Source organism: Apteryx rowi, unplaced genomic scaffold (assembly GCF_003343035.1).
Source record: "Apteryx rowi isolate R43461 unplaced genomic scaffold, aptRow1 scaffold_944, whole genome shotgun sequence".
Taxonomy (NCBI): domain Eukaryota; kingdom Metazoa; phylum Chordata; class Aves; order Apterygiformes; family Apterygidae; genus Apteryx; species Apteryx rowi.
This window is the reverse complement of record NW_020451254.1, coordinates 149,614-160,298: the sequence shown is the minus strand read 5'-3', so window position 1 is coordinate 160,298 and position 10,685 is coordinate 149,614. Positions and strand designations below refer to the sequence as shown.

General features: G+C 65.8%; 4 protein-coding genes across 4 annotated transcripts; 3 read left to right on the top strand and 1 right to left on the bottom strand.

Annotated features, from left to right (window-relative positions):
• Positions 1–301: 301 nt before the first annotated feature.
• LOC112978589 (C-C motif chemokine 4-like) lies at positions 302–984 on the top strand. Its single transcript, XM_026092192.1, has 3 exons — positions 302–386; positions 549–663; positions 879–984. The coding sequence occupies exons 1-3, from the start codon at positions 302–304 to the stop codon at positions 982–984; spliced, it is 306 nt and encodes a 101-aa protein (XP_025947977.1).
• Positions 985–2,414: 1,430 nt separating this feature from the next.
• LOC112978588 (C-C motif chemokine 26-like) lies at positions 2,415–3,512 on the top strand. The gene is made up of 3 exons (XM_026092191.1): positions 2,415–2,487; positions 2,828–2,945; positions 3,413–3,512. Exons 1-3 carry the CDS (start codon positions 2,415–2,417, stop codon positions 3,510–3,512), a joined length of 291 nt encoding a protein of 96 aa, XP_025947976.1.
• Positions 3,513–6,716: 3,204 nt separating this feature from the next.
• Positions 6,717–7,491, top strand: LOC112978586 (C-C motif chemokine 3-like). Its single transcript, XM_026092189.1, has 3 exons — positions 6,717–6,789; positions 7,131–7,239; positions 7,398–7,491. Exons 1-3 carry the CDS (start codon positions 6,717–6,719, stop codon positions 7,489–7,491), a joined length of 276 nt encoding a protein of 91 aa, XP_025947974.1.
• Positions 7,492–7,646: 155 nt separating this feature from the next.
• On the bottom strand, positions 7,647–10,150 carry LOC112978580 (PHD finger protein 7-like). Its single transcript, XM_026092184.1, has 9 exons — positions 10,123–10,150; positions 9,842–9,933; positions 9,649–9,750; positions 9,155–9,279; positions 8,896–9,058; positions 8,683–8,789; positions 8,487–8,600; positions 8,247–8,365; positions 7,647–7,669 (listed from the first exon to the last, which is right to left on the bottom strand). The coding sequence occupies exons 1-9, from the start codon at positions 10,148–10,150 to the stop codon at positions 7,647–7,649; spliced, it is 873 nt and encodes a 290-aa protein (XP_025947969.1).
• Between the last annotated feature and the right edge of the window lie 535 nt (positions 10,151–10,685).

The following is a 10,685-nucleotide window of genomic DNA, read 5'->3' as shown; positions in this document are numbered from 1 at the left end:
GGGGCGCCGAGCTGGACCTCAAGCATGACCCGACCACCAGCTGTGACGCCGGAGCCGGGAGCCTGGGAAGAGCCTGAGCCCCTCCGGGGGCCAAGAGCACCAGCTGGGAGCCGGGATTTTTCCTTCTTGGAGCTGTTCTGGGAGGGGAAGATCATCCCCCACCCTCTGTGCTTTGGGACGTGGCCGGGGACCAGGTCCTCCCCCTTCCCACGCAATCGCCGCCCCACGCTCCCCAATAAAAGCCGCCCGGCAGCCCCGGCAGAAGAATCCCACCGGCTCCGTCGCCCAGCTGCACCTCGGCATGGCGAAGGCAGCCGGCGCCGTCTGCGCCTTCCTCCTCCTCCTCTTCCTCCTCGCTGCGCTGTGCTGCCGGAGCCTGGCCCAGAGTGAGCAGCGCCGGCGGGAGCGCGGAGAGCCCCGGGACGCGGGGATGGGGGGAGACGCGGGGGTGCCCCGGGGAGGGCCGCAGGGATGCGTTTCCTTCGCGCAGGGTGTCCGGGCGGCAGGCGGCTGCCTCCAGCCCAAGCCGAGCTCTCGCTGTCCCCTAGGAGCCCCGGGCATGCCGGACAAGTGCTGCTTCAACTTCCAGATGAGAAGGATCAAGAAGGACAACATAGTGGATTGCTACGCCACCAGCCCCGAGTGCCCGCACCGGGCCGTGATGTGAGTACCCGCTTCCCCTCCCCAGGGCGCCCATCCCGCCGGGACGCCGGAGCGCTCTCCCATCCCATCCCGTCCCCCGGCCGGCAGGGTGCCGGCGCTGCTGGAGGACACGCTGCCCTTCAAAAACCCCGGGAATCGGGGGCAGACGTGTCCGTGTCGCGGGCTCCGCGCCGGCCGCCCGCCYGCTCACCCCCGTCTCGTCCCTCCTCCGCCAGATTCAAGGTGAAAAACGGCAAAGAGATCTGCGCCCAAGCCAGCAGGACCTGGGTGAAGAAGTACCAGGAGACCTTCAAGATCAGCTCCTTCTCCATCCCCAGCTAGGGGGGCCGCGGGGAGGGAGCGCGCGCGCGCACGCGGTGGCCCCCCGCCACGCGGCGCCTTCGCCCAGGGGCACGCGAGGAGCAGCCGCCAGCAGCACCGCGCTCGGGGCTCGCCGTGCCCCCAGGACGCGCCTCGCTCGCCYCCCCCAAGCAGAGGGGCCCTTCCCGTGCCCCGGGATGGGACGGGACGGGACGGGACGACCCCTCGGGGCGCTGGCTGCCGCGCGGCGTGGATGTCCTGGGGCGCTGGAGCTCGCAGCCCCTCCGGGCGCACGCGGCCCCCCGTGGCCCTCGCTCTCCTCCGTGCCGGGGCCGAGGCAGGACCGTTTCTTAGCCAGGGATCAGCCAACCGCGCCGCCGCCTTCCCAGCCAGCCCGCCGGCTCATCGCTTCGCGCAACAGCACCGTCGGCTTGCGCTCAACGCCCCGAGGAGCCTCTCTCGCGCCGGGGTTAAGGAGAAACRTCTGCGCGGTTACTTTTTGTACGACACAATAAATAGAATTAAACATCACGTCGTGTACGCGAACATCTGGCTGGGCAAGTCTCTGAGCCGTGGGAGCGGCCGGGACGCTGCTGCTGCCGCCGCCTTTCCTTGCCTGAGCGTTAATTACGGCTGCAGCTGTTAGTGCCGGGAGCAACAAGGAGCTGGGAGGAGACCAAGCCCTGACCGGTCCCACGGCGGGGGTGCGGGAGCAGACCCTGTCCCTGGGGGCTTCGGAGGTGGCACCAGCCCCGGGTTGGTGCCAAGCCTGCAAAGAGGAGGCTTCCCACGTTTCTCCATCCGTCCCTGCCAACCGGACAGAGACCCCTGGCCAAAATTCAATCCCCCCCCCCCGCCCCCGCAGCGATGCCTTGCCAGGCCCCCCGGGGACACAGCCCTCGCTGCGGGGCCACCCAGGGACGAGATGGAGGAGATGGAGGAGATGGGCACGGGCACTGCGGGGGCGCTCGGTGCTGGGGTCGGGCTGGGGGGAGCAGGATGAGCATCACGGACGGGCCGTCGGCAGGTGGTTTTTTGCTAATAGACTCGCGTGGGGCTTTAGCAAGCRCGAGCGAGGACGCAAGCATCATCCTGTGTGGTTTGTCAGTGGCAACAGCTGAACCCAAAATAGACTGCGGGCCCCCGAGCATCGCCCTGGTGCAGAGCTGCTGGGTTGTTACCAGACTTTCCAGCATCCTTCTTCTAGCCACAGGGCTGGAGCATGGAGGGGCTGGAGAGGTGCTGACCACAAAAAGTTTCCACTCATCGATTGGCATTTATAAAAAACTTCGAGTGGTTCTTCCACCGGGGAGAGTCCAGAGCAGTCATGGAAATCCTCGCTGTGGGCTATATAACGCAGAGGCACAGCAAGGAGCAGCAGGCAGGTCTAAGCGACCTCAAGCCAGCAAGAGCTAGACTGCCACTGAGGCCAACCGAGACCCAGCCTGGACATGAAGGTCTTCTCCTTGGCCCTGGTTTCTCTGCTTCTCGCTGCTCTGTGGACTGAAACCCAGGGCAAGTCCTGTAAGTACCAACTTGGAGCCTCTTCTCGTACCCCGCAGGCTGCCCCGGTCCCATCCCAGCCTCCTCCAGCCTGGGGCTGGGGAAGTCAGGGAGGGGAGAACTGCCTGAATTCCTGCTTCTGGCTGTGGGTTTCAGTTGCTGAAGGGTATCCTAAGCTGCCTGGGCTGCCCCATTCCCATTAAAAGGGGGGGGAACAGACTGTGGCATGGTTTCAGTGGAGCCAGACCCTGGCTTTTCATTGCCCTTGGCTGTAGCTGTCATCGGCAAGGAGGATGGGTAGAGAACTGACTCAGGTCGTGACTCGTGTGGGACAGCGCCAAGCTCCATTGCTCCCTCTCAGTCCACAGCCACTACACCACATGCTGTTACCCRGAGATGTTCATCCGAAGCCCAATCCCTGCCTTCTTCATCAAAAGCTACAGGCAGACGTCACCCGCCTGCACCCGCAAAGCCGTGCTGTGAGTATCCCCCAGCGGCTGCGTCCCGCCGGCCGCAGCCTTCCTCCCCGCCGCCGCGCTCCTCCTCACCTGGCCCCGCATGCCCGCGATGCCCCCGCTAATTACCCCATTATGGCTGAGACCCCAGGACAAGCCGCCCTCAAAGGGGACGTGCCGCATGTGGCCCCGCTATTGCTACAAAACACCCTCCTTGCCGATTTATGCCAAATATTCCAATAAACCCGATTTTTAAGCTGCCAGCTGGGAAAGAGGCAGATGTTAAAGACTGAGGAAAGAGGGCTAGAGGTTGCTAAAAGCCAGCAATTTTGGGAGCTGTCAGAGGGGGGTGCTGCTGGTGCAAGACTCAAGGTGGAGGTCCCCGGGGCTGCGTGGCCTCTCGCCCGCGGGCAGGGCCACYGCAGAGGACCCCCGGGCACGTCCCGGTGCCGGCAAGCGGCAAACTAATGACAGCCTCCATCTCTTCCCAGCATCGAGCTGCCGAGGGGGAAGAAAGTCTGCGTGGACCCCAAAGCAGCGTGGTTCCAGAAGTACCTACAGAGGAAAAATCAGACATCATCTAGACTTTAAGCAGCAGCTGACACACATGCTATTTATTTATAGCCCTTAATTATCCATGTTTTCCGATGTCTGGTCTTGTCAACTTACGGAGCGAGCCCCGTCTGCTCCCCTCATCCCCTACGGTCGCGTCGCRTCCGCCGCTCAACACTACTGTATTGTCCTCTACTGACTTAATAAAATGCCCTGCTCTGACCTGCACATCCATGTCGCTGACGTGAGAAGATGCACGTCCCTCCTGGGAAAGGAGGGCTCATGTTGGGGTTTCACCTTGTCACAGGGACCTAGAAACAGCCCGGGAGACCTTAGGRGGGTAGTGCTACCAGAGGAGAGAAAGACAGACCCTGAGATGCTCTGCAAACTCAGGGCATCAGGCTCAGCGCTAAGACTAAGAGCTGCCCCCAGGTTCTCCCCGCAGATGAAACAGCCCCTGCCCCGGGCGAGGGGTTTAAGGAGGCCCCACACAGCTGCCAGCCCTTGGGTGCTGATTGAGGCAGGGGCAGCCAGGTGCAGGCAGCTGGTGCAGGGGTTGGGGGTTGGGTGTTTTTTTTTATTTATGCCTATTTAGGTTTGGGGGGGGTTGCTTTTTTTGTCTTTTAATCTCTCTGCCGGAGCTGCSGAGGGAGAAGTGCAGCTGGAAGGGGGCAGCTGCATTGCAGCCGGGCRTCCTGGAGAGGAGCAGGGCATTGAATGCTGGCTGCTGGGGACAGAGGTTTAGGGATGCGGCTCTGCCCGATGCTCCGCAGGCAAGGAGCAGGGCAAGGCAGCCGGGGGGCTGAGGGATCCTGCAGTGACAGCCCGGTCCCCAGAGAGCAAGGGAAATCCCTGCAAAACGCCAAAGCCCCAAGGTGATGGCTGCTCTCCACTCCTGGGGGTGAGAATGGCCCTGGCTCGCTCCAAGCCTGGTGGGAGCGACGGCTCCGGCCGGGCACGTGAAGGAAGGGCAGCACGTGTCCAAGTGGAACCGCTCCAGGCGGAGGCAACCAGGGACTTTCTCGCTTCCCATGCGGCTTGCATCAGAGCTGCCTCGGACCGGGACAGCCAAAATAGCAGCTTGTTGGTGAAGAAAATTGGATCATGATGTCACTCGTTTCAATGATTTCCCTAAAATAAGGAACTAAGTGAAAATGCATGCCTTGGCTTTCTCCGCGTTTCCTCCCTCCGTCGTGGCTGGGCCAGCTCCGGYGGCAGCGCCAGGGTCTGGTGGGAAGCGCCATCCCGAGCAGCGCCTCCGCTGATGCTTTCCAAAGGTTGCCCGTGGTGGTGCTGAACCTCTGCAAAGCCGTCGGTGTCTCTGCAGAGCGGGAAAGCTCTTTGCACCATGCGGGCATGGCCCTGGGGGCAGGCCGGCCGGGTGGAGCACGGGAGCGATAGTATTAGTAACAGCGACACTGCTACACCCCCGGGGTGTGGAGGTTTTTTCCAGAGCCACCAATCTCTCCCCACATCCTGTACCCAAAGGTCTGCGGTGCTCTGGAAATAAATACACAGAGGGCCCTGGAAAATCAGATTAATCTCTGCGCAAACTCGCAATCCGAGTCCAGAGCCCATCTCACAAATGTTGAATATTGAACATCGCGTGCGGAAAAAGCTTCCTACGACGCGGCCCCGGCTGCTGACTCTTGCAGATTCGTTTCAGGGCTCCCCATCTCTGCCGCTGCTCGTTGAAGCTCCAGCCCCAGGCTTCTGCGAGCAYGGGTCAGCCCGTGCTGGCAGTTTCAAGTGACTCATACTCTCTCAGGAATCAGGACACATATCACAAGACTGATTCAAAGGCCATCTCGTTTGGGAGCCTGCTTCATGACTTCTGGGAACCAAGAATGTGCTGCCCTTGGATGAGCCGAAACCSAGGAACAACCGCAGGAGAGGAGCAGAAAGCCAAAATTCACACTTTGTCCTCAGAAAGGATGCAACCCAAAGGGTTCCCGTGGGCAATGGGGTTCCCACGCACACCTGCCTTTTGGGTGCAGAGGGAGCTCAGCCCCGGTGTTTCCACCCAGGCTGGCCTTTCCTGYGGGATCTCTCCCTCTCCAGGCCTCGGGGGTGCTGGGGAAAACCCCAGCTGGTCATCACAGATCAACCCTGTGGGCATCTGGCTTCTCCCCCCGAAAAATAGTCACCCAGCGCCTAGCCATCATCCTCAAGTTTCCACATCCCTTGTGGTCTCCAGCTACCACCACATTTCAGCAGTCTTGGCTGCGCATGGCCTTCACACCGTGGTGACATTTCCCAAAACCTCAAGGAGCATCCCCCGGCTTGCCTGAGGGTGTCAAGCCATGGACAGGCAGGTTTCCTAGGCTGCTTCAACAAGAAGCGGTAAATTCCGTGGTTTTGCAGGAGGCTTTTTGATGTCTATGCCTGTGGTCTGGTGAAAAAAAGAGCTACGTTGAGCAGGTTTCCAAGGAGCATGGTCAGGACTGAGCAGCCACCCTGGCAGATGGCTTTAATAGAGGACACCAYTGGCCTGATGAGACTTGTTGGCCAGTTGCCCTTCAAGGCTGGTAGCCTCCTAGCCAAGGAAACCCTCCTCCACTGGTGCTGTCTCTCAACCCACCTTTAGGGGCTGTTTTGCTCCCAGGCTGCGGAAAGGGATGGAAAAGTTAATGATTTTAATTGTGGCAATGCTTTTACTGCCAGCAATAATGACAGTGCCTGGGGTGACTGTGCAGAGCCGGCTCCGCTGTGCTCGGCTCGGCGGCAGAAGAGCAGATCTGCGATGATGCAGCGATGTTGCACGGGACTGTCGCAATGCAAATCCCTGCCCAGGAAGTTGGTGAAAGCGCTTCGCGGTGGCCTGCTTTGGATTTCCACCAGGGCTTGGGATGGGAAGCTCTCCGGTCCACGCTGGGTCTGGACCGGCCACCGAGGCGGCAGGTCTCGTTGCAGCAGTGTGGCGAGCAGGGCGAAGGGCCGGTGTCCAGGGTTGGGGCTCTGGCTGGTCCCTTCCGGCCATGAAAATGGAATCTGAAAGTGGCGGAGCCGGGGCTGGYGCTTCCCCTTTTACGGCTTCCTCCCATTTTCCAGCTCAGCAAAACGGGGCTCATCCTGACATAATTTCCCGCTATGATGCGCTCATTTTCTTTCCTTGAAACCCTGCGCCCGCCCAGCGGCTGGGCTATAAGAGGGGCAGAGCGGCCTGGGGCCGAGCATCGGGCAGAGGAGAGCAGCTCGGCAGCACCGGTCGCGCTCTTGCCASTCCTCAGCCCCAGCAGCACCATGAAGGTCTCGGYGGCCGCCCTGGCTGCTCTCCTGCTCGCTGCCCTCTGCTCCTCGGCCGAGGCCCATCTGGGTGAGCGGCAGCTCCCTTGCTCCTCGGCGCCGGGGCCGGGGCGGGTGATGCGGTGCCGGGAGGTGCCGGGTGGCCGGGAGAGGCTCTTCCCCGTCCGTCCGCGGGGACCCTGGTGGCGCCAGGGCGGAGGGCTGGGAGCGGGCGACGGCCGCAAGCGCCGCGGTGGGGCCGGGGCCGGGGGCGTCCCGCTCGCCGTCTGTGCGGGCCGTGGCCGGGGTGGGACGCGGGGCGGCAGCGTGCGGCAGGGCCGGCCGGGCGCCCGGCGGGGGCTGCGGCGCAGCCGGCGGCTGCCGAGGCGTCGGGGCTCACCGGGGCTCTCTCCCCTCGCTGCCTCCCGCCAGACGGCGTCCCCACGGCCTGCTGCTTCAGCTACCAGCCCCGGCCCGTGCCGCGGGGCCTCGTCGCCTCCGCCTACGTCACCAGCAGCAGCTGCACCCAGCCGGGAGTGATGTGAGTAGCGGGGCGCCGGGGCCGCTCCGGGACCCTCGGCACGAGCGTGGGCCCCGGAGCGGGGCTGGGGGGGGGTGGCCGGGAGCCGCGGAGGGGCCGGGGCCGGGGCGCCCCGCGTCCTCCCGGCAAAGCCTCCTCACGGCCTCGTGCTCCTGCAGCTTCGTCACCAAGAAGCAGCGGGAGGTCTGCGCCGACCCCCAGGCCGCCTGGGTCCAGGCGCACCTCCGACACTTCCAGGCGAAGCAGCACTGACCCGGCCCCGACGGCGTCCCGCGGCAGCTGCTGACCCCCTCCGCGGCACGGCTGCTGCCCGCCCGCCCGCCCGCCCGGCCCCCGCGCTCGCGACGGACCACTTGCACTGTGTCTTTCTGGAATGGAGCAATTTAATCTATTTAAGTTATTTGTGGTTAACTTAACTTAAGTATTTTTTCTAAAAAGGAAAAAAGGGAAATACAAAAAGAAGTTAAATATTTAAGTAATGTACGTGTTCGGAACATGCCTGTTGGTGAGGATTCAGGCRGCTGCCTCTGCTGCCGCCTCAATAAAGCGTTTGGATTATAAAGCCGTGTGGGTGTCTCTGAAATCCCTGCTGGAGCCCCCGGCCTGGAGATGGGGCAGGCGGGACCCACGTGCCCACAGCGCACCCCGGGCTCGTGCCCTTCCTTCCCGTGGGATGGCTCAGCTCCCGCGTCCCCCAGCGCCACCCCGGGAATCCTCCCCGGCAGCTCCGCCACCAGCACAGACCCATGCGGGTGGTTTTTTTTTYGCCGTTTATTAGGGACCTGCCGCAGGCTGGGGGGCAGCCGAGGGGCTTCCTTGGGGCAGCCTCGGAGCATCCCGGCTCCTCTCCCGGCGCCGTCGTCCCCGCGGAGCAGGCGCTGCGGCACGGTCCCCACGCCGTGGGGCCGGGGGCTGGCGGGGGGCTGCGGGGCGGGGGGGCAGCGGTGAGCGCGGCCGCCCCCCAGCGCAGCCCCGGGGACCCCGTCCCCCCCCGCCGTGCCCCTCACCGGTGCCCGGGCCGGCGCAGTCGCTGCACTCCCAGGTCCTGGCGGCCTCCGCGAGGCCACCGCAGCGCCGGTGGGTGCCCCGGGAGGCGCACGAGTCGCAGAGCAGCAAGCGCCAGGGCCTGGGGGAGCCACGGGGCCGCTGAGAGCCTGGCACCGCGGCCGAGRCCGGAGAGCTCCCGCTCCCGGCCCCGTCGGCACGCGGCCTCGGCACCCGCCCGGGAACCTCCGTGCCGGCCTTACCCCTCCTCCTCCGCCTGCTCCCGGCCCGCCGGGCAGAGGCACCGGCTGGCGTCGCAGSAGCTGTGCCGCCGGTAGTGGTCGTCGAAGGCCCCCTCCTCCTCCCAGGCGGCATCCCTGGGGGGGACGGGGCGCGGGAGTGAGCCAGCGGCCCCCGGCCRGAGCGGCCCCGCGCGCAGCCCGGGAGCCGGGCGCCGACCTGTCGGGGATTTTGATGCCGAGGCGAAACATCTCCGCCTGGAAGGTCTCCAYGTCCTGGCAGAGCGGGCAGCGGAAGTGGTGCAAGGCAGAGCGCAGCGCCTGGCCCTGGGGGGAGAGGCGGCTGCCCGGGAGCCCCTGTGCCACGGGCGTCCCGGCGGGAGCAGGGCCGCGGAAGGGGAGCGGGGGCGGCACGGCGGCGGGGAGCGCCTACCTGGATGCAGCCGCGGTGAAACCAGGCGCTGCGGCACGCGGGGCACCCCAGGATGCCGAAGCGGGGCCGCGCCACCACCGCCTCCTGGCAGATGAGGCAGGGCGTCCGGCCCCGCTGCGGCGCCCGCACCYGCTGCACCGGCCGGTGCTGCCAGCAGAAGGACCTGCGGGACAGGACGGGACAGGACGGAGGCAGCGGCTCAGCTCCCTGCCCCGCGCCAGCCCTCCTCCTCCTCCTCCTCGGCGCCCTCCGCACTCACTTGAACTCCCCGAAAAACTGGGAGACGCAGCCTCGCTTGCCACCGCAGGGAAAGTGGAAGTTTCGGGGGCATCTCCGGCCCTGGCATGCAACGGAGGCCCCCCGCCGCCGGCAGATGCAGCAGGTCTGGGGACAGCACGGCGGCGGTGGCCGGCATCAGCGCCGTGGGCCCGCGGGCAGCCCRGCTGCCGCCTCCACCGAGCGTCTTTGCGGCCCCAGGATGCCAAGTATAAAACCTCAGGCGTGAAAACCGTAAGGCCGAAGGGAAGCATTTTGATCATTTTCCCCTCCAAAGTCCCGCTTTGTGCAGAAAGGGGCCTCTTTGGCCATGCAAGGATCTGGGGGAGGATCTGGCTGCAGCCAGCCACCTCCTGCTGGAGCATCCCCGGGAGCGCGTGGGCTGGTGCAGCGCCGGAGCTGCGGGAGCCGCCGGGCCGCCGGCACGCTGGAGCCGAGCTATGGGACCGCCGCGGGGCCACTGCCGCCTGGCCTCACCTTCTGGGCCGCCCGCTTCAGCTCCCGGTGGATGTCGGGGAAGAGGAAGCCATAGAAGCCCTCGCCGTCGACCCCCCTCTGGCTGAGCCCGCTGGCGTGGTACTGCGGGAGGGAACGAGGCCGTGTGTCCCCGGGCACGGCCGCCCGCGGGGGCCAGCGGGTGCSGGCCGGGCGCTGAGCCCCGGGCACTCACCAAGCAGTTCTCATGGACACAGAGCCCGTCCTGCCAGCACGTCTGCCCAAAGACCTCGGGGTCACAGTCTGCCCGCTGGCACAGCCCGCACGCTGCCGCGAGGGACGGTGGCACCGTCACCCCCCGAGCGCTGCACCGGGGCCGCGAGGAGCCCCAGCCGCGGCATGGACRGGGGATGCTCCTGGCGCACGGGGGGCTGCGTTTGCAAAGCCGGACCYGGCCTCCCCTGCTCCCTCCGAAATCCCCACTGGCGGGCAGCCGCCGGGATGCTCTGCGCTCACCTGGCTCCTCCGGCGCCTGCCGCTTCATCTCGGCGGATGCGGAGCAGCACCGGGGGGGTCCTGCCAGCCCCGGGCGGCCCTGGGGGACAGCGGGCAAGGGGGGCTGCAGCACCCCACGGGGGTGTTAGCACTGGGCAGGGCTCGCCACCTGCGCCCTGCCGGAGCCGCCGGCTCGCCTATCGCCAGGGCRGGGGGGACGCGGCCCCGTGCAGTGTGACGCCCTCGCGCATCACAGTGGGGCGCAGCGACGCGCGGGGGCACCCGCCCCGTGCCGGCACCCAGGCGCCCCAAGAGACGGAGGTGCCCCAGGATCCCGGGGAGCCCTCATCAGCGCTGGGACCCCCCAAGTGCGATGCCGGTGCCCCCTCCACGGGGACGCGCTGAGGCCACGGGGCTCCGGGAGCCGAGCCATCCCGYGGGAAGGAAGGGCGCGAGCCYGGGGGCACTGCGGGCACGCGGGTCCCGCCTGCCCTGTCTCCGGGCTGGGGCTCCAGCAGGGATTTCAGAGACACCCACACGGCTTTATAATCCAAACGCTTTATTGAGGCGGCAGCAGAGGCAGC

Bases quoted from the DNA above. Each gene is read 5' to 3' on its own strand.
- LOC112978589 (XM_026092192.1), top strand. From the start codon at position 302: ATGGCGAAGGCAGCCGGCGCCGTCTGCGCCTTCCTCCTCCTCCTCTTC. The intron at 387-548 runs GTGAGCAGCGCC...GCTGTCCCCTAG, and splicing joins CTGCCGGAGCCTGGCCCAGA to GAGCCCCGGGCATGCCGGAC. The intron at 664-878 runs GTGAGTACCCGC...CTCCTCCGCCAG, and splicing joins TGCCCGCACCGGGCCGTGAT to ATTCAAGGTGAAAAACGGCA.